Source organism: Necator americanus, chromosome X (genome assembly GCF_031761385.1).
Source record: "Necator americanus strain Aroian chromosome X, whole genome shotgun sequence".
In the NCBI taxonomy this organism is placed as follows: Eukaryota; Metazoa; Nematoda; class Chromadorea; order Rhabditida; family Ancylostomatidae; genus Necator; species Necator americanus.
Genome location: NC_087376.1, coordinates 9654422 through 9681954, shown reverse-complemented (window position 1 = coordinate 9681954; position 27533 = coordinate 9654422). Strand labels below are relative to the sequence as shown.

The 27533-nt window shown below is 43.4% G+C and overlaps 10 protein-coding genes across 13 annotated transcripts; 7 read left to right on the top strand and 3 right to left on the bottom strand.

The window, feature by feature from the left end:
* Positions 1 to 33: 33 nt before the first annotated feature.
* RB195_022053 (uncharacterized protein) lies at positions 34 to 352 on the bottom strand (the record flags this gene model as incomplete). Its single annotated transcript, XM_064209053.1, has 2 exons — positions 34 to 178; positions 270 to 352. The coding sequence occupies 2 exons, from the start codon at positions 350 to 352 to the stop codon at positions 34 to 36; spliced, it is 228 nt and encodes a 75-aa protein (XP_064064934.1).
* Positions 353 to 1701: 1349 nt separating this feature from the next.
* Positions 1702 to 2265, top strand: RB195_022052 (uncharacterized protein; the record flags this gene model as incomplete). Its single annotated transcript, XM_064209052.1, has 1 exon — positions 1702 to 2265. One exon carries the CDS (start codon positions 1702 to 1704, stop codon positions 2263 to 2265), a length of 564 nt encoding a protein of 187 aa, XP_064064933.1.
* Positions 2266 to 2389: 124 nt separating this feature from the next.
* On the top strand, positions 2390 to 4268 carry RB195_022051 (uncharacterized protein; the record flags this gene model as incomplete). The annotated part of the gene is made up of 8 exons (XM_064209051.1): positions 2390 to 2449; positions 2534 to 2625; positions 2678 to 2812; positions 2870 to 3022; positions 3064 to 3191; positions 3245 to 3302; positions 3397 to 3699; positions 3896 to 4268. 8 exons carry the CDS (start codon positions 2390 to 2392, stop codon positions 4266 to 4268), a joined length of 1302 nt encoding a protein of 433 aa, XP_064064932.1.
* A 660-nt stretch (positions 4269 to 4928) lies between these two features.
* Positions 4929 to 9898, bottom strand: RB195_022049 (uncharacterized protein; the record flags this gene model as incomplete). 3 transcript variants are annotated; one of them, XM_064209047.1, is made up of 7 exons in its annotated part: positions 4929 to 5022; positions 5158 to 5303; positions 8396 to 8491; positions 8558 to 8673; positions 9412 to 9550; positions 9618 to 9687; positions 9846 to 9898. In XM_064209047.1, 7 exons carry the CDS (start codon positions 9896 to 9898, stop codon positions 4929 to 4931), a joined length of 714 nt encoding a protein of 237 aa, XP_064064928.1. The 3 variants fall into 3 exon arrangements, with proteins under 3 accessions (XP_064064928.1, XP_064064929.1, XP_064064930.1); XM_064209049.1 differs by lacking the exons at positions 4929 to 5022; positions 5158 to 5303; positions 9846 to 9898 and adding an exon at positions 7897 to 7932 and having other exon boundaries at positions 8558 to 8676; positions 9618 to 9707; XM_064209048.1 differs by lacking the exons at positions 4929 to 5022; positions 5158 to 5303; positions 9846 to 9898 and adding an exon at positions 7897 to 7932 and having other exon boundaries at positions 9618 to 9707.
* RB195_022050 (uncharacterized protein) lies at positions 5686 to 6006 on the top strand (the record flags this gene model as incomplete). Its single annotated transcript, XM_064209050.1, has 1 exon — positions 5686 to 6006. One exon carries the CDS (start codon positions 5686 to 5688, stop codon positions 6004 to 6006), a length of 321 nt encoding a protein of 106 aa, XP_064064931.1.
* A 2029-nt stretch (positions 9899 to 11927) lies between the features above and the next one.
* Positions 11928 to 12296, top strand: RB195_022048 (uncharacterized protein; the record flags this gene model as incomplete). Its single annotated transcript, XM_064209046.1, has 1 exon — positions 11928 to 12296. One exon carries the CDS (start codon positions 11928 to 11930, stop codon positions 12294 to 12296), a length of 369 nt encoding a protein of 122 aa, XP_064064927.1.
* Positions 12297 to 12427: 131 nt separating this feature from the next.
* RB195_022047 (uncharacterized protein) lies at positions 12428 to 13294 on the top strand (the record flags this gene model as incomplete). The annotated part of the gene is made up of 1 exon (XM_064209045.1): positions 12428 to 13294. The coding sequence occupies one exon, from the start codon at positions 12428 to 12430 to the stop codon at positions 13292 to 13294; it is 867 nt and encodes a 288-aa protein (XP_064064926.1).
* A 415-nt stretch (positions 13295 to 13709) lies between these two features.
* RB195_022046 (uncharacterized protein) lies at positions 13710 to 23929 on the bottom strand (the record flags this gene model as incomplete). 2 transcript variants are annotated; one of them, XM_064209044.1, is made up of 14 exons in its annotated part: positions 13710 to 13809; positions 14691 to 14795; positions 15064 to 15146; positions 15688 to 15843; positions 15921 to 16070; positions 16504 to 16602; positions 16668 to 16829; positions 16890 to 17030; positions 18293 to 18457; positions 21175 to 21240; positions 22215 to 22381; positions 22445 to 22544; positions 22606 to 22663; positions 23778 to 23929. In XM_064209044.1, 14 exons carry the CDS (start codon positions 23927 to 23929, stop codon positions 13710 to 13712), a joined length of 1704 nt encoding a protein of 567 aa, XP_064064924.1. The 2 variants fall into 2 exon arrangements, with proteins under 2 accessions (XP_064064924.1, XP_064064925.1); XM_064209043.1 differs by lacking the exon at positions 23778 to 23929 and having other exon boundaries at positions 22606 to 22680.
* Positions 23930 to 26320: 2391 nt separating this feature from the next.
* RB195_022045 (uncharacterized protein) lies at positions 26321 to 26590 on the top strand (the record flags this gene model as incomplete). Its single annotated transcript, XM_064209042.1, has 1 exon — positions 26321 to 26590. The coding sequence occupies one exon, from the start codon at positions 26321 to 26323 to the stop codon at positions 26588 to 26590; it is 270 nt and encodes an 89-aa protein (XP_064064923.1).
* Positions 26591 to 26907: 317 nt separating this feature from the next.
* On the top strand, positions 26908 to 27399 carry RB195_022044 (uncharacterized protein; the record flags this gene model as incomplete). Its single annotated transcript, XM_064209041.1, has 1 exon — positions 26908 to 27399. The coding sequence occupies one exon, from the start codon at positions 26908 to 26910 to the stop codon at positions 27397 to 27399; it is 492 nt and encodes a 163-aa protein (XP_064064922.1).
* Positions 27400 to 27533: the final 134 nt, after the last annotated feature.

Genomic DNA, 27533 nt, shown 5'->3' with positions numbered 1-27533 from the left:
GGCATCGGTGATTCCTCATAAATGTGGAAGTGATCATGAAGCCGTCTGTTCACGCAAGTCGACAAGAAGGTCATCGTTGTCCGACGTGCACTCCGCTGGATAATACCATTTTCCTACCAAATCGGATTTTTGTTCGAGTCCCATCTTTGCGTCGATTTCGATAATGACTACCTGCTGGCTGGGAGTACCATCTGGTTCTCCGTTAGCAAGAATTTGCTGATGGATGAGGGGACAGCTGTTGCGTCTAGAGCACCTTCAAAAACCACTACCTTATTACGGTGACTTGGTCAAATCGTGAGACTGTGGCCATGATCTCATAGACCTCTTGACACCAATGAGACTCTGACGACATGACTGCTATGCCTCCGCATCAAAGAGCACGTGAACGGAAAAATAGGTTACGAGAATGGAAACCTTGAGGTGCCCATAGAACACAAAAAACGATGGAGCCTAATTTTGAAATTAGGGTTCTACTCTTCGTCTTTGCTTGCAAAAAAAAAACTTCTTTGCTTCTTTTTGGGCTCAAGACAGAATTACTGGGGGAAAAACTGAGGGAAAAGAAAAAAGAAGCAGATAAACTAAGATAAAGAGGATTTTTTTACTTCCCATTGAAATAGATATTTTAATGGTTACTTAATGACACCATTTAAACACAATCCTCTGGTGCTGTTCAAAAGAGAGCTGCTTTAGCGCTACTTTGTTACTCAAAAATGATAAATAGCGCACGTGAACAACGTTCGTAGTCATCGTGTAATCGTGTATCTCTTCAACAGAACTTCAAATGGCTTTTTTGCTTTCGTGATTATGTGCACAGTCTCAATTAGAGGTAAAGTTGTAGTAAAAGTTGGGGGTAGCTTTTCTCAGGAAAATGCAATTCTCTGACTGAGCTCTTCAGAGTGCAGCCTTTTCAAAGTGCTATTACTTTTGCTATTTCTGAATTATCATTATTCTGTACCTGTTTTCTACTTCGAAAGTAACCACGTCGCCGACTTGAAACATGCAGACAGCATCAAAATAAATGCAAATTGTGATGAGTTTTGCATCTGTAGCACATATGCAACTATTTATCTAAACCAATTAGTAGCTTACGACGTGACTGTCTACGCTCAGAAGTTCAGATGATCAGAAGACCATTGACTGTCTTTCACTCTAAATAAAACTACTGTGAGTGAGTTGAACTTCTGTGATGATAATTAAGACATAATTGAAGGGGAGTCTAACCATGACTATGTAATGAGGCTAGTTGCCGCGCATACAAGTTTGATTGCTGCTTGGACGAGGTGACTCCGCTTTCACTAATCAGACATTTGTTCCCAATTAGTGTTCTCATTCCTCCACAACGGTTTACCGCTTCATAGTGGCATGGAGGTGATTCTGGGCGTGGAACTGCGGTGCACAGCGAAGGTTCTTCCTCCGACAGGGTCTCCCAAGCTGAGAAGGAGTTCGACACATCCGACATTCCGACTTCTCGGAATCGGAAGCCTAGCTAAGAGCAAACCACTGCTAAGATTCACCACCGTCTTGGCAAAATGTCGCAAGGTGGCCCCCTGATCCATATAGGTTGGACGACGACCTGTGGTGAAAGCTAAGCTCGCCGTGGCATGGCTGCTTAGTTTGGGGAAAAATCTTTTTGCCACTACAGCATATTCACTACCTCAGTACCCTGCACACTGGGACCTGCCGTCTCAGGCGTCGGACGGTATGGCGACCGGTAAGAGGCGATCAAATCTCAGGTTGCTTAGGACGTCATTGATCCTGGACCAAGGCGACACACGCACGACTCGCCATGGAGACTGTCTCAGACTGTGTACTTACAACGCGAGAACAGTTTCCACAGACGCTGACCTGCGTGCCATTCTCGGAGCTGCAGAGCTTATCAAATTTCACGTGGTTGCTCTGCAGGAGACCAAGTGCAGAAGGAGCGACATACGACAGATGAATGACGGTACACTCGTCATTCGTGGAGAGAAGGTTCCTTCGCGAAATGTAGGCGGTGTTGGTTTTGTTGTGCACCCATATGTCGTCCATCTCGTCGATTCTCACGAGATCCTGTCACCTCGTCTGGCCATTCTTCGCCTCCGCCCTCTGCGCCAAAAACCCATCAGTATCATCAACTGCTACTCACCAACATCAGCAGCTGATGAATCCGAATTGAACGCGTTTTACGAGGAGCTGGAGGAAGTAGTCCGCAACGAGAAGTCCTTCTACAAATTCGTTGTCGGAGACTTCAACGCAAAACTAGGAAATGCCACAGAAGAGGAATAAAGGATTGGAAGATTTGGACTAGGGGACCGCTTGAAAATGGCAATCGTCTCGCCGGACTGTTGTCCGCCGCTCGCCTCTTTCATGGGAACTCTCTTTTCATGAAAAAAGATCATCGTCGGTGGACATGGGAATCGCCCAATGGCGCGATTCGTGCGGAGATCGACCACATACTGACCAACCGGAGGTGGTGTCTACTTGACGTCTCAGTAGTACCATCCTTTTTTAGTGGTTCTGATCACCGTCTCCTTCGTGCGAAAATACGACTTAGCCACACGATGGAAAAGAACATCTGCTATCGGCAACGAAGGAGAAAAGAAGTCGTCTACGACGATTGCGTACTCGACGACACCTTGTCCTAAGGTGACTGGCACATCGAATAGGACCCAAACGTGGACTACGAGACGCTGTTCAGAGGATTACAAGTCTGTGCTGAGTGTGCCTCGAAGCCGCGCTTGATAAACTTGGATCGAATTTCGAAGACCACCAAGGAATTGTTAGGAAGAAGAAGAGCTTTGAGGCTTGATCCGAATGCATCGCACATTGAGCGGTTAGTAGCAAACACTAGCTGCAGAAAAGCGTTGCAGGAGGATCTTTTGAGGTACAGGCAGAAGAAGATTCTGGAATCAGCACAAAGAAGAACGAGTCTAAAGAAGTGCTGCAGGGATCTCCGCGAATATAATATTTCGCTAGCAGCCTTGCTGAGCGAAGACGGGACTCGCACGTCTTCTCGTCGTGAGATGGAAATCATTACGGAGAGGTTCTACTCGAACTTTTCCGTTCATCAACTCCTGTGTCAAGCCCGATCATCCCCACTGGTGAAGCTCCACCACGCATTTCCCCTTCGGAAATACGAGTCGCTCTCAAGAGCATGGAACCTGGCACAGCCCCCGGACCTGATTTTATATCAGCAGACTTTCTTCGGGCTGGTGGCCACCCACTTGATGTAATCTTAGCAGCGCACATGACATACTACCTTCAGAAAGAAAGGATCCCAAACCAGTGAAAGACATCGCGAACGGTTCTTATCCACAAGAAAGGTGACCGAGAGGACCTTCGGAACTACCGTCCGATATTGTTGTTGAACGTGTTATACAAAGTATTCACCAAGATCATCCTCACGCGCATATCTAGGACGCTAGATGAAGCCCAGCCTCAAGAACAAGCTGGATTCCGTCAGGGGTTCAGCTGCTTGGACCACATCCAGACAGTGTCGAAGGTCATAGAGGTTTGCCGGGAATACCGCCTGCCCTTTGTGCTAACCTTCTTCGACTATGAGAAAGCCTTTGACAGCGTGGAAACGAATGCAATACTGTCAGCGCTGGTCGATCACGGTGTGGACGCGTCGTATGTGAGGACATTAGCCAATTTAACGATCGATGCACGACTAGGATACAGCTTTTCCACCGCCGTCTCACCAAACCGATTGGAAAGGGGGTACGACAAGGCGATACTATATCGCCGAAGCTGTTCACGGCTGCATTGCAATGGATAATGAAATCACTATCCTGGGAAGAAAGGGGCATACGTGTTGATGGAAGATTTCTCTCGAACCTTCGTTTCGCGGACGACATCGTTCTTTTTTCAAGCAGTACCAATGAAGCAGAAACGATGCTCAACGAGTTGAATGCAGCAGGGAAGAAATAGGACTGCGAATAAAGAGAAAGAAGACACAGCTCATAAAGAACGCGCACTGCGAGGACGGAGGAGTACAACTTGAAGGCTTCCAAATCGTGGAAACTTCGTCATACGTATACCTCGGTCGTTCTATGAACATGGAAAACGACTTGAAGGAAGAACTGAATAGAAGAATGAGAGCACCATGGGCAGCATTCGCAGCCGTCAGGGAAGCTACGGACCAACTGACGGACCAAGATCTTCGTGCCCATCTGTTCGACTCGACAGTTCTTCCAGCGCTCTGTTACGCAGCGAGACGTGGGCAGATACCGCTGCCACGTCTAGGAAGCTACTTACTACCCACCGAGCCCTTGAGAGATGCTTTCTGAAGTTTAACCGGCGCACACAAGACCTAGCCTGCAGCTCTTCGCAGCTTCTACTTAAGAAGAATGTCCCGTCTTCGCGACTTAGCGGAATATGTATCGAAAGCAAACCATAGGTGGGCCGGTCACATCATGAGAAGAATCGACGATAGGTGGACTAAAAGAACGCTAGAGTGGATCCCAAGGGACGCTAAACGTCTCCGAGGGAGACCGCCAACGAGATGTGTGACGTGTTCGCTGCACGGATGGACCAGCTGAGAGCTCAGCTGGATACGGCTCAAGGACCTCGTCAACGTCACTCACGAAGCTTGAGAACATCTTGGATGACAATGGCCAGAGAACGAAACGAGTGGAAGAGATGTTGGGGCCCGCACGTCCAGTGAAGATGGGCCATCTAAGTATCTAAGTAAGTGTTCTCATTGGGAACGTAAGAGCTATATAACGTGCATAGCTATATGGCGTAAGATTCCCAACATTGCAAAAAGGTGCTATCGTCCTGCACATCACCAAAAAGCATTATCTGAAAGGTCAACTGCTTGAAGCGAGCTTGGAATCTTTAGCAGCAACCATTCATTTCGTCACGCTGAAGTGCCGAACACTGTCGAATGAACTCCAACAAGCCGCCTTATCAAAGCAGCTACGATATCTTTGTGTGCGTTGCAAGAATCACGCATCGGAGATGGGTCCCTCATCGGCACCAAAAATTACACCATATGCTGCGGCAATGCTGATGAAACGAAGATAGGCGGCTGTGCGATACCTGTGAGGAACGATTACAACAAATGGTGGAGAATTTTGGCTCAACGTTGCCTAGATGCTTCTTTGAACAATTGCGGGATCGCAAATGACGTAAACTCTGGATCGTAAGTGCCCACGCACCTAAACCCGTATTTACTTGTCTCCTAAGCGGAAACCGCTAAGGAGAACAATAAGGACGCCTTTTATGATGAATTCAATGCGTTGATCTCTAAAATTCCCAGCCAACAGGTAGTCATTGTCGGAATCGACGTAAAGACGGGACTCGAACAACAATCCGATTTGCTAGGAAAACGGTATTATACAGCAGGTATACAGGTACAGCACGTCGGACAACGATAGCCGTCATGTCGACTTATGTGAACAGACGGCCTCATAATCACTTCCACATTTATGAGGAATCACCGACGCCATCAGCTCATGTGGCAGGAGTCAATCCTTCTAACGCCTGAACAGCAGAGCTAGCGGAGGATGAGTACTCTTAAACTTCAGCTCGACTACTTTCTGACGAGGAACATTCCTCAGTCAGGTATACGAGAATCTGGACCTGTTTGGGGCGTTGAATTGACCATTCGACTCTTCTCAGTTTCAAGATACGGTTCCTCAAGAGAAACAGAGGATTTCCTCTCCAACCAAAAGTCGACATGGCAGGACTAAAGGATGAAGAATGCAGAACGAAATTCCGCCAAAATGTGTCTATTCATGTTGGAGTAGTGCTCTGAAGGAGCTTTGCGGTGCGGATTCCTACACAAAGTGCATGCAGGACGCTGCAAGAGAAACGCCCTCGGTTCTGATGCCGCGGAAGAAGTTTGCCTTTGCATCTACGGAAACTAAATCCACGTACAATTCTGTATGTGTCGTCCGCAGCACTGGTGACTTCAACCACGAAAAGCGTCCGAGAAGGAAGTCGCGTCATGAACTGCAACAAGACCGCGATAACGAGTGGACGTCAAGAGAAGTTCTGGAAAAAACCGAAGTTCTCGATTGAAGTGGTGAAAGAGGACCTGAGGAAGAGAAGCAGATCGCTTAGCTCAACGAGTTCTGAGGAGCCTGTTGGGTTCGAGTTAAAAGAGGCCACCTGGCCGAAAACGGGAGTTTTGGACTGAGGTGGTGACCTGAGGACACTCGACGTGGATAGGCAGTTCAGGCGAGACGTAAAGTTTCGCAGGATATGGAATAGGGACGAATGGAATCATTCTGCGCAAACTTTCGTAGATGATCTAGAAGGTAGGGCAGAGCTCTGTTGAAGGACGGCACACCTCGGCGAGGAAAGCTGGTAATCGCGTCAGGTGATGACATTAGCTCACCGTTTAGTCAGGTAAGCCATGTAATGAAAGATTGTGGCATCCTTACTGTCACAAATCTCGCTTTTCCAAACTGCATATACTAATTGAAGTTTCTGATTTTCCGTAATACTCACTTAATTGATCCCAAAATTTCTATATTCCTTTCGAAATCCTATGTTTGCCACGTCTTTGATGTAACCCATAAGAATGCAACCGATTTGGATCAAAAAAGTATCAGGAAGTTTGAAAATATTCAGATCAATTCGGATTTGGATCAAAAAAGTATCAGGAAGTTTGAAAATATTCAGAAGACCTTTGCTAACTGAATACAGAGCGTCTCAAAGTGCTACCGGACAATTTGAAGTACAGCAAAGTTGTCAGAGTTTTTTTTTTATTTTCGATATTATAGTTATTTTTTGTAGTGTGTGCAAGGAGGTTGGATTTGCTATTTATAGGCATGCAGGAAAAAGGAACTGAAAACCTGATCTACTAGGAATGTCAAATGAGATCTAAGAATCTGTGTACGGCTGAAGTTTTTCTCATGATTTGTCACTATAACATAAAACCATTTGGAGTAAGGTTTGCTTGGATTAATACAATGCACGCAACTACGGATGGTGGGGCTTCGGCCGATCCGTTTCGATATAATCAAAACTAATTATTAATAATTACTTGATGTGGCCACTACGTATCTGTTGGGTTGAGTAATGAGTCGGTGCAATATTTTTTTGCACTTAAAAATAAACTTTTCTGAACTTTTTTTCTTGAATCCTGTCCTTTCATTGGATCATTGAAAGAAGTGTCAAAGGGACCAAATAGAGCGCTCTCGAAATCACTTGTTTGTTTGATTTTTTTTTTCATTTAGAGGAGGCGTTAAGGTCGCTAGAGCTGAAATTTTTGAGAGGGTATGGGAAAGGAGTAGTATTTGAAGGTTCCCAGGCATCACCCCCCGAATCTGAGGTGGTGTAGATTTCAGGTGGAGTATTCGTATACGGGATGGGAGACCAAGGGGAGGGGGGTGATTCCGACCATTTCTTCCTAATTGCCGCAAAAAACGGCCCAGAAGATGCGGCGCCGCACAATGCTGGCGCGCTCCAGTCGAACTCCTTGTAGAAAATAATCCGCCAGAACGCCTGAAGCCGTATCTTCCAGGCTCATTTTTACGGCAATTAGGAAGAAATGGACGGAATCACCCCCTCTCCATAGTTTCCCATCCCGTATACGAATACTCCACCTGAAATCCGTACCATCTCAGATTCGTGGAGTGATGCCTCTAAGAGATAGAGGAAAAATTCGTCCTTTCCAATTTTTTCTAGGACAAAGACCATATAATAAGTAGGTAGGTAAAATACTTTCCCCAGTTGTTCTTTTCATTGTTCCTAACGACTATCCTCCATTCGGCCAAAGGTTTTCGATGCTACATATTGGTTCCTTTCCAAGTTCCACGTTTCTCATGCCTTTTTCCGTTCTTCCATTGATTTTTCATGTCTAATTCGATTTATCTCCTTCATATACACAATAAAAACCTTACGAGGAGTTTCAGCAACCTTATCGTCAAAATCAAAAGCAAAAAGTACATATGTGTCGAAATGCTACGTTTTGTCCATTTGACGTTCCTCTTTAACGACCTAGAAAGAGCAGAACCCAATAAAAATTATGAAACCACTATACTGTTTTCTTTTACAACGAGAAATATTCTACCAAGCTGTAAATTTACTACATTATTTACTTACTCTCAACATTTCTTAGTTCTCCGTGCATTTTAGGTATAAAAAACGCCCACGACTTATTCCTCTAGCTAATAGTCATTTCGAGTTAGGTTTTTCCTTGGATCATCTGTTCTAATTCCAAATGACCAGAGCAGTGCTACAGAGCTGTTTCACTTTTTAATTTTATTCTTCTCTCTTTCCGTCTTTGTTTTAAATTTACGCATTTCTATAGTACAAATTCGTTGTTGTCCGCTTTCTAAGTTCAGTTTTTTTTTTTTCAATTTCATCCACAATGTTTTACCACACCATGGAGGCCAATATAAACAAACAAAAGCGCTCGTCAATTACGTTGAGACCGTTTCGTCTGAAAAAAAAAGAATACCGCGTAGGCCTCGCTGTCATTGTCCGCTACCGCCTTTTTATGAAGAACGTTACATCGCTCACTAATCATTGCCTGTTGAGCGTTAAGCTGCTCGATCTACAAAAAGAAAACTTCAGGAAAAATAGAGAGTGCATATCTATGTAGTGGAATCGAGTTCCTCACCTTTGTTGCCAATGCAATGATTTTTTGGTTGTCGCTCTTCATTAAGATCTGTTTTAGTTCCGACAATTCCGTTTCAAGCGCACGTCGCTTTTCTCGTTCAGACCGGAGATCGGGAACTGCTCAAGAACAGTTTAGTTATGCATTTGTGAAGTTGTTGCCAGAGGAAAAAATTTCGTCACTCAATGAAAGGATTAGCAGGAACGCATTACATCTAACAATTGTATATGAGGGCTTGAGAGGTGGTACTGCTTATGCTATGTCTCACTCATGGCAGTATCACTAAAAAAAGGATAAAGCTTGGGATGGGCCTACGCGCTTTACTGCAATTCGTAATCGTTGAATTTTTAAACGCGTGTTGGCCTATACAATGACTGGCGTGGGCTAGCAAATCAGTGTCAAGTCAGTGTTTTTATCCTCCCAGACTAGTCTGGTACCAATTTATCGACCTCGGATGGATGAAAGGCTTGGTTTGCCCTAGGGCGGTTTCGAACCATCGATCGTATGGTTTACAACGGACCTCTGACCGACTGAGCCATTATTAGTCATTATTATTTATAATATTCCCAAGATACTCGGAATTTGAAGGGAAAGACTGGATTATTCCTATCATCTCTAATCAACTGCATGCGTTAAAAAAATTTTCAAAATTCTATGCTATTGTTCTAGCGAGCCAACCCAGATGAACTCTTTCTGGGAATATATTCCTAGTTCAAGAAAAAACAGCGCGAAGATGCTAGGTGCTTGTTGCTAACATATGAGCAAACAAAGGGAAATCTAAGGATGGTAACACGATAATTGCCTCAAAAGAGGCTACAAATTCTATATAGCATTTTGAAGATACACTGATGTTTCACCTGCGTCTTTTGGAGCCGTAGTGTCTTTTGATTCGTAACTTTTCAGGCGTAGATTCAGCTCGTGGTTCTTCCGCTTAAGATCGCAAATGTAGGCAATCATCTTCCCCATGTCTTTTTCCATTTCTTGCGTAAGATTGAACTGCAATCCTATCAATCAAGTTTACCTTTAATGTAATTGAAATCTACCAACGAATGTAGGTTCTTACTTCAACACCATTATGTCGTGCACCGTTCTCTACTGCTCGCTTTGAGCAATCCGTCTCCAACTCCAAAATTCTGAACAAAAACACAACCATACATTGATCAATCTATATGTGATGGTCTCATTTTCTTAACATAAACTGGAATCGTAGTCTTTAGTATTGTTTAGAGGTGTGACATTGTCATGTGAAGAACAGTAGATTTTGTAAGTTAAGTGTGTATCAATTGCTCACTTAGCACTTTTTACCAAATGTTTCTCAGAGGTCAAATCGCGGAGGAGATCCATCAATTGCTAAACGATGTTCGAAATGTTTGAAAGCTTTTTTAGAGCGTTCTGGTATAAATTTCTATCGTATTCTATATTAGTGAATTTATCCTCTAGATCCTTGAACTCCTTGGCCCTGGTCCCTTGACGATGGTGCTCAAGCAGTAGCGAAACTATTTGGGTTCATCTATAGAACATTATTTGGGTTGGTGAGGGCTGTATTGCCCATTAAAAAAGTGTGAGATGACCACATGCGCCAGCACAAGAGCTATTTCTTGGGCACCTGAGTGTGAAACACTTTGATGTTCAAAGCTTGTCTCACAGGTTTACTTACAAATTCTCACCCCATATTTCGCAGGATTGATAAACGGAACAAGTTTGTAGCTAGCAAGCAACAAGCAAGTTACGAATCACTATGGTTAGAAGTTTTAAGTACGGTCTCCCCTATTCTCCAAAGCTTAAAGGCTTGTTGGCATTTACATAGGTTGCGATCAGAATATGTTTCAAAGCCTTAGCGGTTACGTTTTCACATCTGCCCGCAGAAATAAGTCTATTTCAGCAACATCGAAATTGCCTCAAAGAATGAAGGAATTGTTCACGACGTACGATGTATACAACTAGTACTTTCACTAGTTGAATACCTTCACACATAGATTTCTGTCGCATTTGATGAATTCTAGAAGTATTGAATTTGCAGCGAAAATGCGATGGCTTACGAAATTTATCGTTGCCGAAGGATATCATCTAGCTACATATTCATTCATAATCAGCATCCTCGATTAACCTTCAAAAGAAAAGTTTGCCCAGTTTCATTCGTTACGAAGGGAGGAACTCGATATATGCAGTTTTGCTTTAGTTGTAGAATTACTTCGACCAATCTGAAACATCAGCTATTTCGAAACCGCTTGTACATCGATTTCTGCACAACGTATTGTTTGCTCGACAGGTTGACCAGGATACTGCATGAGATCTGATGTAATCCACCTGACCTCTGGTACGAGCTAGGATGACAAATATAATGCAGTGCAACTTCTCTGCATTCACATCAAGGAGCACGTGAAAGGCATGAATAAGTCACGGGTGTCAATAGCTTTCGGCGCCCATAGAACACAGAAGTGCGAAGGACCTATCTTAAAATCAGATCAAAAGTCTAAGCGCACCAGTCTAAAGCGTTGGCTCGATAATAGCTGAAAGCATTTCGGATACACGCCAAAAACCGAAACATGAGTCGCTTGGAAGAACTCTCTTTGATTGCATGAGAACATGAGCCATATCTCAGGCAGCACTTCTGAACGTAGCATCCAAATCATTGGCGCTCTTGATCAATCGAATTGTCATTAATAGCTATTAAGCTTCTCTACTTCTATGGACCTGAAAAAGTTCTACCGAGAAGATCATGCCTTCTACAAGGTCATAATTGGCGATTTCAATGCTAAAATTGGCCCAAGAAGAACGCCTAAGAAACTTCACATCGGGACCCACGGCCTACAAGGGAGCGAACAGGAAGAGAGGCTCTCCGAGTTCATCATGACGACTAAGACCATCCATGGGAACTCGCAATTCTAGAAGTCCTCCTCTCTACGCTGGACGTGGGAGTCATCTGGTGGAAGGTACCGTAATGAAATAGACCACATTATCGCCAGTAAAAGGTTCTGCCTGACCCACGGCGCTGTTGTGCCAAAGTTCTATACGGGGTCGGACCATCGCCTCCACCAAGGAAGATTTTCTTTCATAAGGAGAGAAGAGAAAGCCACCACGTTCAGAAAGCGAAATCCCAGAACTATCATAACTGGGATCTCTTCGCTGCGCTAGCCGGTCTTCGGAATGATTCCGCAATGAACAACATCGACGAAGAACAGGACCGGCTCGTTGAACACCTTCACGACTGCACGAGGAAGGCTTAGAGTTCTAAAACAATCAAGGGACGCCTGTCTCTCGAAATTCTTTGGCTCATACGTTAGTGTGGAGCTGCACGAGCTGCAAGCAACCAAGAACTTACGTCCGAACTCGCAAGGCTTTGCAGAGAGGCGATAGAAGAAGAGCAGAAGTGATGGCGGAAGCTACAAAGACGGGAAAGAGCATCCGCTATGCCCGTCAAGACTTCACTAATTGCGAGGCGAAGATGACTGCTCTCCGGAGCCGAAAAACAACAACCAGTGCATCGATAAAGGGAATGAAGAAAATCATCTGCGACTTTTTTTCTGATCTCTTCGTCCTTCGATCCATGTCCACTTGCCTCCTAACCATTCGAGGAAAGATGGACATGCCATTTCCAGAGGTTCTACCGTCCGAAGTACGACATGCTATCATGTCGGTAAGAAATCGTACTTCACCCGGTCCTGACAGAATAAGACCAGAACATGTGAAGAACCTTCCGCCAGTACTCATCAACACCCCGGCGAGGCTCTTTACACGTTAGCTATCGGAATGCAAGGTTCTTAAAGAGTGGAAGACCAGCAAAACCGTGTTGTTGTATAAGAAGGGAGATCCATATGACATCGGAAACTATCGCCCAATCTGCTTACTGTCTGTCATCTACAAACACTTTACATGAGTGATAGGATTGAAAAAGTCTTGAATGAACGACAGCCATGCAAGCAAGCAGGGTTTCGAAAAGGATTCAGTACGATTGACCACATTCGCACTGTTTCGAAACTCATCGAGGTATCACGAAAGTACAAGATGCCGCTCTGTCTCACCTTCATCGACTTGAAAAAGGCCTTCGACCCAAATGAGACGGAAGCGGTCATGGAAGCCTTGCACAACCCTACTCAGTTCATAAAGGTATTTCGAGAGTTGTACAGTAACTCCTCGACCGGAATTTCGCCATTCTACAAGGATGTCATCATTGACGTGAAGAAGGGGGTCCGACAGGGTGATACAATCTCACCCAATATATTCACAGCCACTCTCAAGAACGGAGTGCGAAATTTGGAATGGGACGACATTGGAGTGAAGGTTGATGGTCGGCAGCTACACCATTTGCGCTTTGCTGATGACAGCGTACTGATAACACCTAGCACCAGCGAAGCGGAACGAATGCTGACCGAATTCGACGGAACATGTGGATGCATCGGTCTTCAGCTGAATCTGAAAAAGACGATGTTCATGCGCAACGGATGGGTCTCGGATGCCCCATTCACGCTCAACGGAACGGACATATCCGAATGCACCAGTTACGTTTATCTGGGACGGGATTTGAACATGATGGACAACCTGACCCCCGAGCTGGGCAGGAGGAGACGAGCGGCTTGGGGAGTGTACAAGAGCATTGGGGATGTAGTGAAGAAGACCAGGAACACTTCGTCGCTCGTCTCCTCGGCTTCGTGCTCACCTCTTCAACACTACCGTACATCCTTTGACCTATGCTTCGGAAACCTGGGCGTTTCGCAAAGCGGTGAGCGTCGGCGTAACTGAGATAGTGATGCTAGGAGTATCCTGCTTCACGCAAGTGAAGGACGGGATTCGAAGTTTTCTCCTTAGCGATCGAGGATTAGAGACGCCGCCGCGTTCTCCGAAGAAAGTAAAATAAGGCGGGCCGGACACGTGATGCGCTTTAACGGCAACCGTTGGACCAGAGCCGTGAGCGAGTGGATTTCTCGCGACATTAAGCGCACTACAGGAAGACCGCCGACTCAACGGTCAGATTTCTTCACGAAGTCCTTCAAAGAAAATTATGATGCTCTTCGCGTCCCACGTGAAAAGAGGAACCACTGGGCGACTCTGGCACGCGTTAGGGACAAATGGAAGAATTATTGCCGCCCGCTCGACCAGTTCGAAGATCAACGGGAGTCGAGATGATTAAGGTGATCAAGCTTCTCTAATCTAAGGTTTAGTTGCTATGCTGGTGACCGAAAAGGCGGGGCTTCGCCTGGTTGGTTGTGGAGAGATTTGGTCGGTTAAATCGTGGATTGAATCGTCCATTTCGGGCTCTGAAATAAGAAGATTTGACGAAAGGTCAGCCAATAAATCCGACTACCAGCCTTGCTTACAGCTCATCAAAAATCAATACTTCTCATGTGTAAATCATGCTTCAGGAAATGCTTCACGTCTTCTTCCAGCTTGCCTCGTTCCTCATTACTGGTCGCTCCAGTGCGGCTAAGCATGTTATTCCGTCACTTCGTTCAAATCTTGTCTCTCAATTCTAATTGCACGCTCTGTACAGTTTGATTTCATCTGGATCGGGGAGTTGGAAGCACACCGCTATCGCGTAGACTATTCACAAAAATCCGTAACCTAATATCCAAATAACACATAACAGCAAGCTGTAAGCTTTCAGTTCTCTACAGGACGTCTGTCAAATTTCAAGTTGAAGGTTGCATAACCGAAGGATGAACAAATTATCTCAAGTTTCATTTAAAATCCCTGAATCCTAGCCCATCCTCTTTTCTCAACTTTCTTCACATAACTGATTTCCCACCTTCAATGCAAGAGTTCCGTATGCGCCAATATAAAAAGGATTCAACAGCGGAACATGAAAAGGATTCATCAAAGTAACATAAAAAGGATTCACAAGCGGTGGCACACCCAGTCAAGCGAGCGAGAATCACTCGCTTAACTGGGTGTGCCACCGTTGGTGAATCCAGAGAATCTTCTACATCTTAAATTACCATCTTATTTACACAAGCTGTATGATAAGCATAAGCCGCCCGCAGAGTTCAGAGCAGCGAGGGCAGCGGCCAAACCGCGCGCTCGCGCGGCTCTGAACTCTACGGGCAGCCTTGTTTCATTACGATGCTGAGAGGGTATGCATTGATCAGCATTTCAGATGTTCCCATTTACGAACTGTTGTGAGACGTATTACGAAACTTACTTCTTTGTTAGGTGGTCGTTGGTTCGCTCGAGCCTCTCCACTTTCGTTGACAAGTGCTCTACCTCATGTTCTGCTAATTCAAGCTGAAGGTGTGCGTTCCCTTCACTGGAATATTGATGAATATATGGTGTTACTAACGTCACGAAAACGACATTTCCTCAGATTCCCTATAACATGTATCTTATTTTCTATTCTATTTTTATTTCATTTTCTTATTGCCTTTGTTCTTTTTGTATAGCTTGATAACTGCATCATCGTATTTGTTGTTTGCAGGCGAAAATAGAATTCACAATACAGAAAGTCCTATAAACGTGCATATGTAAGAACACACGAAATAATTAGGAACATCGTAGCATCTGAACTGCAAACGAACCTGGCTGACCGTACCATTGGAGGCCTTAGCTTAGCGCTCTTTGAAAGCTTTCGTAACAAAACCTCATTTTCGTTTTCCATTTCCTAAAAGAACAATGATGTTTGTAGTTAGACTTACTAAACTGTCTGCTTTGACCTCCACTTTTACGTACAAGTCAAAACAGTTCTGTAAAAGTTATAACTATGAAAGGGCCGAGTTATAGGGCAACAATCCCAGTGTGGAGCACTAAGAGTGGTAGAAATAACAGAAAGTACTAATAATAAAAGTGAAAGTAAAAACGCAGTGAAGGTAGTAGGAGCAGCAAAAGTAGTGAAAATATAGAGAATGTTTTGCATTGTTTTTATATGCAACCGCGTCATGTCTGTACTATTCAGAAGTTGTCGCCTTTATCTGTTTAATTCGTAGCATCACTGGTGGCAAATCAAATACTAGAGAGTCTTGTCGTTTAGTTGTTAGAGATGACAAAGAGCGCAGAAGTGTGGAAAACTCCGCAACTGGAACGTTCTAAAACTAATGAAAGACATACCAGATATTAACTAATAACGTTTATTCCCCATACCACAACTAATTCCTAATTTTAACATCCAGGAACCATTATTGTTTGAATTCGTCTTGTGCACCTACTTTCAATCGTTGTTGAGTTCGTTTAAGGTCTTCCTCGGCAAATTTCAACTGTTCACGACTGTCGATTTCTCTTTCCAAAGCATCACGCAGTTCTTTGCTTATTTCTCCTTCTGGCATGGCGGTTGTCGAGGCAGCAAGTTCAGCGGACAGTCGTTTCTGGAGTATTTAGGACTTTTTTTGAGAACAATGTTACGGCAATCATTAAGATATCAAAAAGACGGATTTCGACTAACCATAGCAACATCCGTTTTGTTTCTTGCCTCTCTCCATTTGTTCTGAGTTTGTAATTCTCTTACTTTCTCCTTCATATAAAAAAGTTCATCCTCCAGTTTGTATCGCTTTGCTTCCGTTTGTTCGAGCTCACTGTGCAGCTTCACAGAAACCTACATATGTTTATCTTTTGAAAGTTCTTCAAAGTATTTTCTGGAAGATTTTACAAAATGGTAGAACGTTTGTTATGCTTTTATGTACATCTCTGGTGTGCTTGCATAAACCGTGCTAATTTAATTATTTACACACTAAAAGGAAAGAGTGGAAAATAGGGGAAATTAATTTTTATAATATCAGTTCCAACAACTTAAGTTGATCATAAACAAGTGTATGCCAAACAGATAGCCTTACCCCCCAAATGGCTTAAGTGCGCAAGATTTTGTTATCTTCAGCAGTCTCTTCACGGCGCCAGCAGATAAACGCATCCTTGGAAACCTTGGATTGCCCATTTTATGTGACATTCAATTTCAACTTTATAACATAAGAAAGTTTTCTGGTGAACGACTCTTCTTCAAAGAAAAAATATTGGAAGTAAAAAAATCCTACCTCCTTAGCAATTCGCAGCTCAGTCTCCAGTTCTTTCACACGCACAGAGTCGGATCGCACCGACACAGCAACTGTTTCACTAGAACTCCCGAGAAAATCCTGTTAAGTAAGAATTTTTGTTGAATGAAAGTTAAAGAAAAAATAGGAAAATTGGAAGAGCTCACGTTGAGTCGCGCTTGTAACTGGACCTTTTCAGCTTCTGTCTGCTCCTTCATTCTTTCCGCTTTACGAAGTTTGAATTGAAGCACTCGGCAATTCTTTGCATTTTGCTCAAGCTCTCTTTGCAGCTCTCGAAACTCCTCTATTTCTTCTTCTCGGTATTGATCCTGAGAAGACAAAGGTATGTCTTCATTTTAATTCACATCAATCGCATGATTATTGCCTGCCTGCATCTCCTCAATTTCTTGCTGCAAATCTCTGACTTCTGTCTTGAGAACTTCATTTTCTTCCATCAATTCGTCACAAAGAGCTTCAGTGCATGTAATTTTTTCTTTTAGTTTAGCGTCAGAATTTGCATAGGTGGTTTCCTTGAAAAAGAATATTGTGGATTCATTTACTCCCTATAATAATTCCAGGACAAAATGCATAGCGACAAAATGAATTTTATGACGTTTTGCATTAGTAGTTGTTGTATGCAACTGTAGCTGTAACTGAATAAAACTTTGGGATTCAGCAATGTATTTCTCCAGGGGGTTTTTTAGGCTTCTTTTAGAGAGGTAAGGAAAAGGAACTGATTTTTCGCAGAGAATTATTATGTGTACGCCACAACCAAAAATAATAGGCATCATGGGCATCCGAGGCATACGTGTACCAAACAAGACAACTCTTAAAGGCATCACCCCACGAATCTGAGGTGGTACGGATTTCAGGTGGAATATTCGTATACGGGATCGTAGATTAAGGAGAGGGACGTGATTCCGTTCATTTCTTCCTAATTGCCGTAAAAAAACAGCCCGGAAGATGCGGCCTCGAGCGCTCCGGCGCGCTATTTTCTACAACGAGTCTGATTGGAGCGCTCCAGCCGTGTGCACACGCCGCATCTTCCGGGCCGTTTTTTACGCCAATTAGCAAGAGATGGACGGAATCACCCAAATCTGCATAATCTACGATCCCGTATACGAATACTCCACCTGAAATCCATACTATCTCAGATTCGTGGGGTGATGCCTTTAATGAACAGATTTGAGTACGTTTCTGATCGATAACAAACCACTTTAGCAACTGTTCGCTTTAACCAGATTCTAGAATACACCATAACTCTTACATTTTTCATTCAGTGCTGCTGGAATGGAAATAAGTATACTTAGCTGGAGTGTTTATAATGAATGATTCTGCTCTTTCCTGGTGTGTACGTCACTATCTCTCAAGTATTGCTGTTTCTGTAGTTGAATCAAAGGTAGCCATAACTTTGTTAATGTAGTTATTTATATATACGATGATCCATTCTCTATACATCGGAATTTCTTCTTCTATATTCTTCTTAAGGCTTAATTTTCCATGTTTTGGCTGTCAAGATTGTGTAAACGACTGCACTCCAAGTGGTGCAATAGGACGCTTGCTGATCTCTAAGATAAAGAAGGCATCTCCTTGAACACAACCGCTTGCGCATTTATTCCACGCTTCAGATCGTTTTGATGCAGCAATCTGCGTAGGAAAACTTCTAGAGAACCTAACCTTTAAGGGATTCTTCCCTTCGCTCGCTTCAGTTCTATTCACATGCGACGGATGTCCTTCGTTTAAAAAAAGGACAAATATATCATTTTGAGGAGAACTAATGGCAATTACAAACCTGTAAGTCTCGGAGCTCACATTTCAACACTGTATTTTCGTCTCGGTAATCCTGTATACTGTTTTCCGCCTCATTGAGGCGTTCCTCCAGCATTGCTACCAAGGACTGCTCACTTGCATCTTTCGCTTGCACCGTACACTTGCGCAAGCACATCTTTCGCTCTTCCTGAAGATAGCAGAATTTAGCTTGTAATTAAACATTTGTTGATAGCAAAAGTGTCTCTTTGAGTAGTTGTTGAAAATTTCTAATAGAGAGATATCTACGATACGTTCTTTAGTTAAAGCGAACAAATTCCTCGATTTCCAATCATCAATACTTAAAATGCCATCATCAGGGCAAAAAATATATGGCGTCCCTGCTTGTTTTCCGGATTGTAATTACTGATAGAAGTTTTGTGCTTAACCCCTTAAGGGGCTCGCGTCTTTACAAAAAGTGCATTCCATGACGTATATATATACGTCATAAGTGCCAAGAAGTTAAATATCCAATAGTCAAGAATTCGACTTCCAAACTGAGCCGCAAAAATGCCCTATGTAATTTCACAGAATAATTAAAAATAATAGAAATCTATGATGGTCTGGACTTAAAAGGACTCATCAATTTTCTTTTCTTAGAGAGTATCTGCGACAAATTGTCTGTGCTTTTAAGCCGTTATTGAATAACCCCCTTCCCAGTCTTAAATGGATACTTCAAAAGAGATTCCTGTTATTTTTTGTATAGAAAAACAGTGTCCTAAAAGTTGAATTGAGTACATCTTTTTGAACAGAACCAAGATTGTCATCGATCTTTATTCTGGCTAACGTTTCGGCGCCGTCGTCTTCTTCAAAGCCCTGAAAATCAAAGAAGCATGTAATCTACCCCCTCGAACGCCTCCTTACCCCATAAGATATGACTTGGTAAAGAGATTGCTCAAAGGTAACGTCAGAGAATCAGACCACAATAGCACTCACCTTGATAGCTATAAAACCGCGATGTTAGCAGACCACCGATTCTAAGAGTTGCACCGCCACTAGTAACTATTGACGATGCCCCTTGCATTTGGCCCCGCAGGTCAAAACGCGAAAAGCTCTTGATACGGCGCCAGTTCGTTGGTCACGGCGATGCAATCTTCTTTACGATTCAGGATCGGACTTTTGGGTCTTATGTAACGCGCTTCCAATGTTTTTCGCGACTGAATTTGCGTGTCGGGGTAGTGACTCTTGAAAGAGGCGTTGTGATAACATCATCTACGATGAGCACCTAAAAAGGTTGATAGTTTTGAAATCACGAGCCCATGTAAGTGCTCATTGACTCGGTTACTGAGTGTTCTTCCTGTTTCGTCAATGTACTATGGTGTCTCACTAAGCCCGTCACGATTACTTATTAGCTGCAGGTGGTATGTCCAGTACTCTGACTGCATCTTGCAGACACGCTCATCGCTAGCTTGCTCGCACATCATAGCTCACATCATCCGAGATAAAAGGAGCCAGAAAGGAATCCTTAAAATTTCTCCTCATCTCAGTTTACAAAAAACACAAGATAGAGAAAACTAGAAGTGGGACAGCAACACATCTCTGGACTGAGATGATCATAGTGTCGGCGTTGTTTTCTTAGACGGATTGTCTACCTTTTCGGAATTGAGAAGAAATGGCAGATTAAAGGTTCGAATAACCATCGCTTGGAGTTAATCAAACTGCTGATAGAAGTGGAAGATACATTTGCTGAAAAATCAGCTATTACGGTGCCACCCCACGAATCTGGGGTGGTGCGGGTTATGTCTATATGGGATCGTAGATTATGGGGAGGAGGGTGATTCCACCCATTTCTTCTCAATTGTCGTGAAAAAACGGCCTGGAAGATGCGGCTCGTGCACAAGGCTGGTGCGCTCCAATCGAACTCGTTGTGGAAAATAGCGCTCCGGGACGCTCGAAGCCGCGTCTTCTGGGCCGTATTTTACGGCAATTAGGAAGAAATTGACACCCTCTTCACCATAATCTACGACCCCGTATAGGCATAACCCACCTGAAACCCGCACCACTCCAGATTCGTTGGGTGATGCCTTTAAGGAAAGAAACCATATGTTTTCTACATCCGCTGTTCGAATTTTAAACTTCTTTTCCAGTAACAAAGTGTAAGTGAGGGAGCGTATACATTTGGCCTATTCAATTTTTTAGATAATTTTGGAGACAATGTTTCTCTCTCAAAATACGTCGCACTTTCATTCAGCAGGAATGCTGTTAAAGGCACAATATTACGAAAATGATGATGTTGTGGTCTCCGTGGGACACATACAGTTCAGATTCTAGATTACGAGAATGGGGGTGGCCTCTAATTGCCCTGAAGAACGGCGTGGGAGACGGCCTCTGTTCTACGTTAGCCTCGTGCACGCACAGCATTCACTTGCGAATCGACTGTCAATGAGTTCTCCTCACCAGGAGGGGCGCAGCGTTTAGAAACAAGATAGTTCATAGTACTAATTCCTACTACCTCGTATTAGCTAAGGCGGCTCCCACTCCGTTTCATTGGAAGATTAGAGGGGAGTCAGAGAGGTACGCAAATATTCGTAATCTGCACCCCGAACTCTAGATTGTCCCAAAGAGGCAACAATTTGCCACATATTGCCTTTAATTATGCAGCTTGGAAAGTCATTTGCAAAGAACAGAAACTTCCCAAACGTAATCAAAACAGTAGGGTTTCAAAATATGAGTATTGAAAATCTACCATAAATGTAGAAAGAAACTGTGGGTAATCAAGAAAGGTATGTTTTAGGTGACAAAAAAAGCTGGCGAATACTTGATAAACTACATATATAAATGTAATGTGATTGAATGACGTAAAAATCTCATTGACTCCAGTTATACTTGTTGTCAGTCGTCAAAAAAAAAAATTAAACTTAGACATACCTTCAGTTTTTTATTCGTCTCAATCAGTTTCCGATTTTCTTCTTTAAGGGATAAAACGAGAGACTGCTGAAATTTAATATGTAGAAAGCAAAAGTAGCTCACTGTTGCATTGGTGTTCATATTACAAATGAAATTGTTACATTACATATCGATCGGTTACATTATTGCCCATTGCTTTAATATTCAATCATAATCGGTAACTAACTGGTCCAAATTTACCAAACTATCTGCACTTTTTTATAAATGACTTAACGTTAATATATCTACTAATTATTTATTTTATTTTAAAAGCATCGCCCCACGAATCTGGGGTGGTGCGGATTTCAGGTGGAGAGCTTCTATACGAGGTGGTATATTATGGAGAGGAGGGTGATTCCGTCCAGTTCTTCCTAATTGCTGTAAAAAACGGTCCGGAAGATGCGGCACCGCACAGGGCTGGCGAGCTCCAATCGAACTCGTTGTGGAAAATAGTGCGTCGGAACACTCGAAGCCGCATCTTCCGGGCCGTTTTTTTTTACAGCAATTAGGAAGAAATAGACGAAATCACTCTTCTCTTCACAATCTACAACTCCGCATACGCATAACCCACCTGAAATCCGCTCCTCCCCAGATTCATGGGGTGATGCCTTTAATGAACATACGCACAAGTATTAATACAAAGCTTAAACTCGATGAAACAATTGGTTCTCGAACTAATCGAAAATGGAACTGCTTCATTTTGTTATTTTCTAAGTTTCGCGACTTTAGAAAATCTTCAGACTAGTCAGGAAAATTCTGAATATGCATGAGTAAAGGTTGCTTTAAATCTCACATAAGAGATAGAAAGCACAAACGAAAAATTAAGCGCAACCTCACAAGAGCTGAATCATTCTAGTTTTCAATTATTCCAAAAGGGGTGAAAAAAAAAACATTGAAAAAGATGATATAGTTGCAGAATAGAATATAGTTGTTTTTGCACAATATCTTCAACATCCATTGATCCTACATCACCATATTTGTACAAATTGTTGTAAACAGTGGTTATAATTGCTTTCACTTACGTCATCTTCCGTTGGTGTCAACACACGCTCATCCTCTCCTACAGATCCACTTACAGCTGTCACCATACTTCTTGTGTCATTCATACTTTCGCAAGATTTCACAGAGGAGACTCCTTTTGATGTTGCTGACAGGTATGAGGAAACAGAAAGTAGATCTGTCCCATCATCTGCACAAATGGTCACTCAGAATAACATATCTCAAGGATGACAGAGTTTCAGTAACGTGCAACCTTCTTCCGGACCTCCGTTGTCTTGGTTTTTTTGCTCTCGCCAGCTTTTTCGTCTTTCCTTCTTTGTCTGATTGGCTGTGATAGAGTTTTCGTGTTTATCCTAAAAAGGAAGTCGTTTGATGGGCGATTGGCAAAACGTTGATTTATTAATTCAGCGGTACCTTCTGGCGAAAACACTTTCGACAACGATCCTTTAAATAATTCTGAGCTTCGAAACCACTACAGACATCGGCCATCGAAATGAAGCAGAGTATGTCGCAAGAACACCTTTTCTAGAACACCTGATACCAAAGGTGCGGCTCTCCTAAGCATTTCAGTGCAATTTTGAATTTAGCAACCTATTTTGATCAAGACTAAAGTCAGAATTTAATCCAATGCTGTACCATATAAGACTTGTCAATTAAAGCTAAAGAACTAAACATCAAGCTTTCATGACAGAATAAAGACGCACGAACAAGAAAAATAATATAAGTAAGATATCCAGACAAAGAAAAGGTACCCGGATTCCAACTGGAATGATTGAGCAAACACACGACGAGAACATTTCCAAAGGGTGTCCAAACATTGAAGTCGCGCTCCTGCACCAAGCGCTAGGCACAGTGAAAAGCATATCTCAGAAATTAACTACAAGCTGAAACTACGAAGTGCAATAGTGATTTATGTATCTTAAAGACCCTTTCTGCAAACTTACAAGCCCAACACTATTGCGTTACCCCAACGTAGGCACTCTAACGTAGCTTGGTAACGAGCTTTTCGTTCTTATTTTGGAAATTGTGTTTTAAAGTAATTCTCAAAAAAGAAAGAGGAAAGGAATTTTCTGAGGAGAAATGACATTGACAATTGCAAAAAAAAAAGCTGCCGCCTTCCTCATTATAGGAAATGCAACGCTTTCCATGAAAAAAGAGGCAAAAAGAAGCATAATAAAAATTGACAGTCCTTTTATTTAGTCATCATAAAAAGCATACTGTTGAGAACAACATGCATGGGACGTGTTGCTTGGTCAGCTCGAGAAGCTGCAGGAAAAGAGTAAATGTTCACATAGCGGCAGCAGCGTTGTGTAAAGCATCCGAACAGCCTTCAGCCATATGGCGTTCAATTGTTGATAGAAGGAGACCAACTTGAACATAGCAAAAGTGCATAAAATCGAATTCCTAATGAATGTAACTGAACAGCTTTTTCTGCTAAGATCAGATACTTGAATGTTTGATATTGCACAGTTATTGTAACAAACAAAGACTCCCAAATTTGATATTGCGAAATATTCCAACTTTTGCGAATAGTGCTGGGCAGTAGCGCAGCTGTGGAAGTGCTTCATTGCATTGTGGTGACTTACCTAGTCGGCGGGCTAGTAGTATGGGCTATCGCGGCTGGCCGCATCTTTACCGATGCTTGTCCTCTACGGTACTCTGCCCAACCTTTTCCATCAACAGCAGGAGCTCTCACAAAATTCATCCATTCATCATTGTTCCATATTCTGCGTGACATGGTGTTTCGCGTGAAATGCCTATCGACACCGAGTGACCCGAGTCTCTCAGCTCGACAAGTTTAGCAGTTCGGCGTAACGAAACCGAGTGTTCTTACCAAAGATTCCATGTTAAATGCGAATGCGATTATCTCCATCGAGTGACAACTGCAAGAATTTCAATAACTTAGCAACACCTCGGCTTTCAGCCTCTTTTCGATATTGCGCTACACATACACTAAAAGTAAATAATTGCTTTCTGTTGAAATCCGCCATCCAAATGCGCCTTGGGCAGCATATCCTGATTCAACAGTGGGCAACCTACACCATTGCGCGCACAAGGATGGAAGTTATATTCTTGTTGAAGAATCCGCATTGCCTTGCTCTCCGAATAAAAGAGAAGAATGTGACTTAACTACCAGCCATTAAGATTAAGGGTCATCTATTAGGAGGCGAATAGACCAGAGACTCACAAGAATTGCGTTATCTTGGCAGTTAAAGAGTCACTGACTGCGGCAACAACTTATCGCATCAGGGCTAGGGGCTGGTGGTAGTACAACGCCTCACTAGATCCTATTCAGCGTAGTGGGAGTAGTAGCATCTAACTAACTAGCCGCTCAGTTACTGCCGTTGGAGCTGTGCAAAGTGTGGTTACCTCATTTTTCCACTATGCTTTTTCCTCACTGTGTAACCGCACCACTCTCCCGGCTTTTTCCATTCACTCCCCATCGCGTACTAATCCTACTTTCAGCTTACGTAACCTCTTGATGCAAAAAGATTCAGCTGCTTCCTATACAGTACTGATAATAACTTCTGCCCAAAATCCTTCGCAAACCGTCGTAAATCTTGGGATTTGGGAAATCAAGTTTTGAAAATACCATTCGAAAGCAAATGAGCTGCTGATTTTAAATATACATCAAGAATTTAGTCTTGACAATTGTGCAGCCTCAAAATAAGCAAAGTGTCTCCAACATTCGTTAAAAGCAGCATCTTGCGAATCTGACGTGGTGAGAGAATCCGTGGGAAACGCCAGACATGGAGTTGTAAATTGCAGGGTGGTTCCGCTCATCTCTCCGTAATTGTCGTAAAAAAAAACGATACGAAAGACGCAGTCGGTAACGACGATTTCGATTGCAACACGCCATCCTTACGCAGGCGCTGCAACCACGTGCGAGAGGTTGAAGATTAATAAAGTCTCCTCATCATTCTGTTCAAGTAAAGCCAATGAATAGGCTGCTGAGGGGACCTACATCTGTACATAAACAGACGTGCTAACGTACCTACTAAGAAATTAAACGGCTCTTATGCTTTTTTTATGACGATTAAAGGGATATGTGTAGAACCACGTCGGATTCTGCAATATAAAACCCCATCTATAGCTTTTCCTGCAGTTTCTCTTATCACCTCAGACTCGTGGTATGCTGCCTTCATTACTTCCACATCTTCGCGAAGCTGCCATTGGGATATCCTGCGGATATACAGCCATGGAAGGAAGAGGCATTTGTGGGACTTACGCTAATTTCTCAAGAATAAATTTCTATGTAATATTCATTCTATTCATAAACAGGAGGTTATTTAGAACATTTTAGCACCCCAGATCACATGTGGATTTGAAGCTTCTATGCCCTCGGAAATGAACCAAAGGGCAATATAGATACTTGATAAAATGGTATAGAGCCTCAGCTGTAGAAAACTTGCTCGAAAATTTCCTAGGAATCCTCAATCGTCCTTGATAACAATCAAATTGTATGTTTTAATGTTGCGACATTTTTAGTTTTTTCAACGTCAAACTTACAACTTTGCTCTATTTCGTTATTTCATCCATTCTTTGAACAGCTGACAACGCCCTGCAATCAACGATAAAGTCTCGTGATACGGCACTTCCTTGAGACTCCCTTTCTTTTTTACAAGATGTGGTTTAGCCGCTTACATTGATGAAAGTTGGACGTGGTTTTCGAGTGTCTAAATTGGAGAAAAATTTGACTATTTATACCACAACGAGACTGCTGCACCCTCTACGAATTATTTCCATACTTGAAATAGCCAGTTCTTCTCGAAGAGAAACGCTCTTTCGAATGACGTTGAATTCACTTCAATTTACAAAACTCAACATCTGTACCCTGACTCTACCCACGTTTATGGCAGACAATCTTGTATAGAATGGATATCAGGGCCCAGTCATGCTCCTCCAAGTATCTCACACCTCCGCTTGGTGACTCCTCTGGCGATTCCTCGTTACAGAGACACCCATAATATTTGAATATAAATAAATTATTCACGGATCTCCCTCATTAGAGGAATCACAGCCGGTTAGTCGCGAGGCTACGTGGTGCGTCCTTGGGTGGCGGATAGAGGGCTAATCGTGGACCCAAAGTAACCTTGTGCTTGCCCAGAGACGCGGGTGAATTCAGGGGATGTACTCGCTGTTTCTGCTGAGTTGCCTTCTCAACACTGTATATGAAACTAGAGAAGAACTGTTCTTGGGAACATGCGACAGTAGAGGTGTTGGCGGAGTTGGCGTCCACGTCAGCACGAGTATGGTAAAGAGCATCGACTCTTTCGAAGAACTTACGACCCGAATCGGACGACTGCGGATGAGAAGATGTGGTCCAACACCAGCTTTGACTATCTTCGTCGCTTACGCTCCAACATCAAGCTACGAAGAAGAAGTCGAAGCCTTCTAGAGTTGAGACGGAAGCGGTCATGGAAACCTTGGACAACCAAGGCGTCCCTACTCAGTACATAAAGGTACTTCGAAGGTTGTACAGCAACTTCACGACCGGAATTTCGCCATTCTACAAAAATATCATCATTGACGTGAAGAGGGGATCCGACAGGGTGATACAATCTCACCCAAAATATTCACAGCCACCCTCGAGAACGCAGTGCGAAATTTGGAATGGGACGACATTGGAGTGAAGGTTGATGGTCGGCAGCTACACCATTCGCCTTTGCTGATGACAGCGTTCTGATAACACCTAGCACCAGCCAAGCGGAACGAATGCTGACCGAATTCGACGGAACATGTGGATGCATCGGTCTTCAGCTGAATCTGAAAAAGACGATGTTCATGCGCAACGGATGGGTCTCGGATGCCCCATTCACGCTCAACGGAACGGACATATCCGAATGCACCAGTTACGTTTATCTGGGACGGGATTTGAACATGATGGACAACCTGACCCCCGAGCTGGGCAGGAGGAGACGAGCGGCTTGGGGAATGTACAAGAGCATCGGGAATGTAGTGAAGAAGACCAGGAAAACCCGGCTCTGTTCTCACCTCTGCAACACCACCGTACTTCCTGCTTTGACGTATGCTTCGGAAACCTGGGCATTTCGCAAGCAGGAAGAAAACGCAGTGAACGTCATTGAACGCGCAATTGAGAGAGTGATGCTAGGAGTATCCCGTTTCGTGCAACTGAGGGAAGGGATTCGAAGTTCTCTCCTACGTCAGCGATCGAAGATTAGAGACGCCGCCGCGTTTGCCAAGTAACGTAAAATAAGGTGGGCCGGACACGTGATGCGCTTTAACGACAAGAGCCAGAGCCGTGAGCGACTGGGTTCCCTGCGATATTAAGCGCACTACAGGAAGACCGCCGACACGATGGTCAGATTTCTTCACGAAGT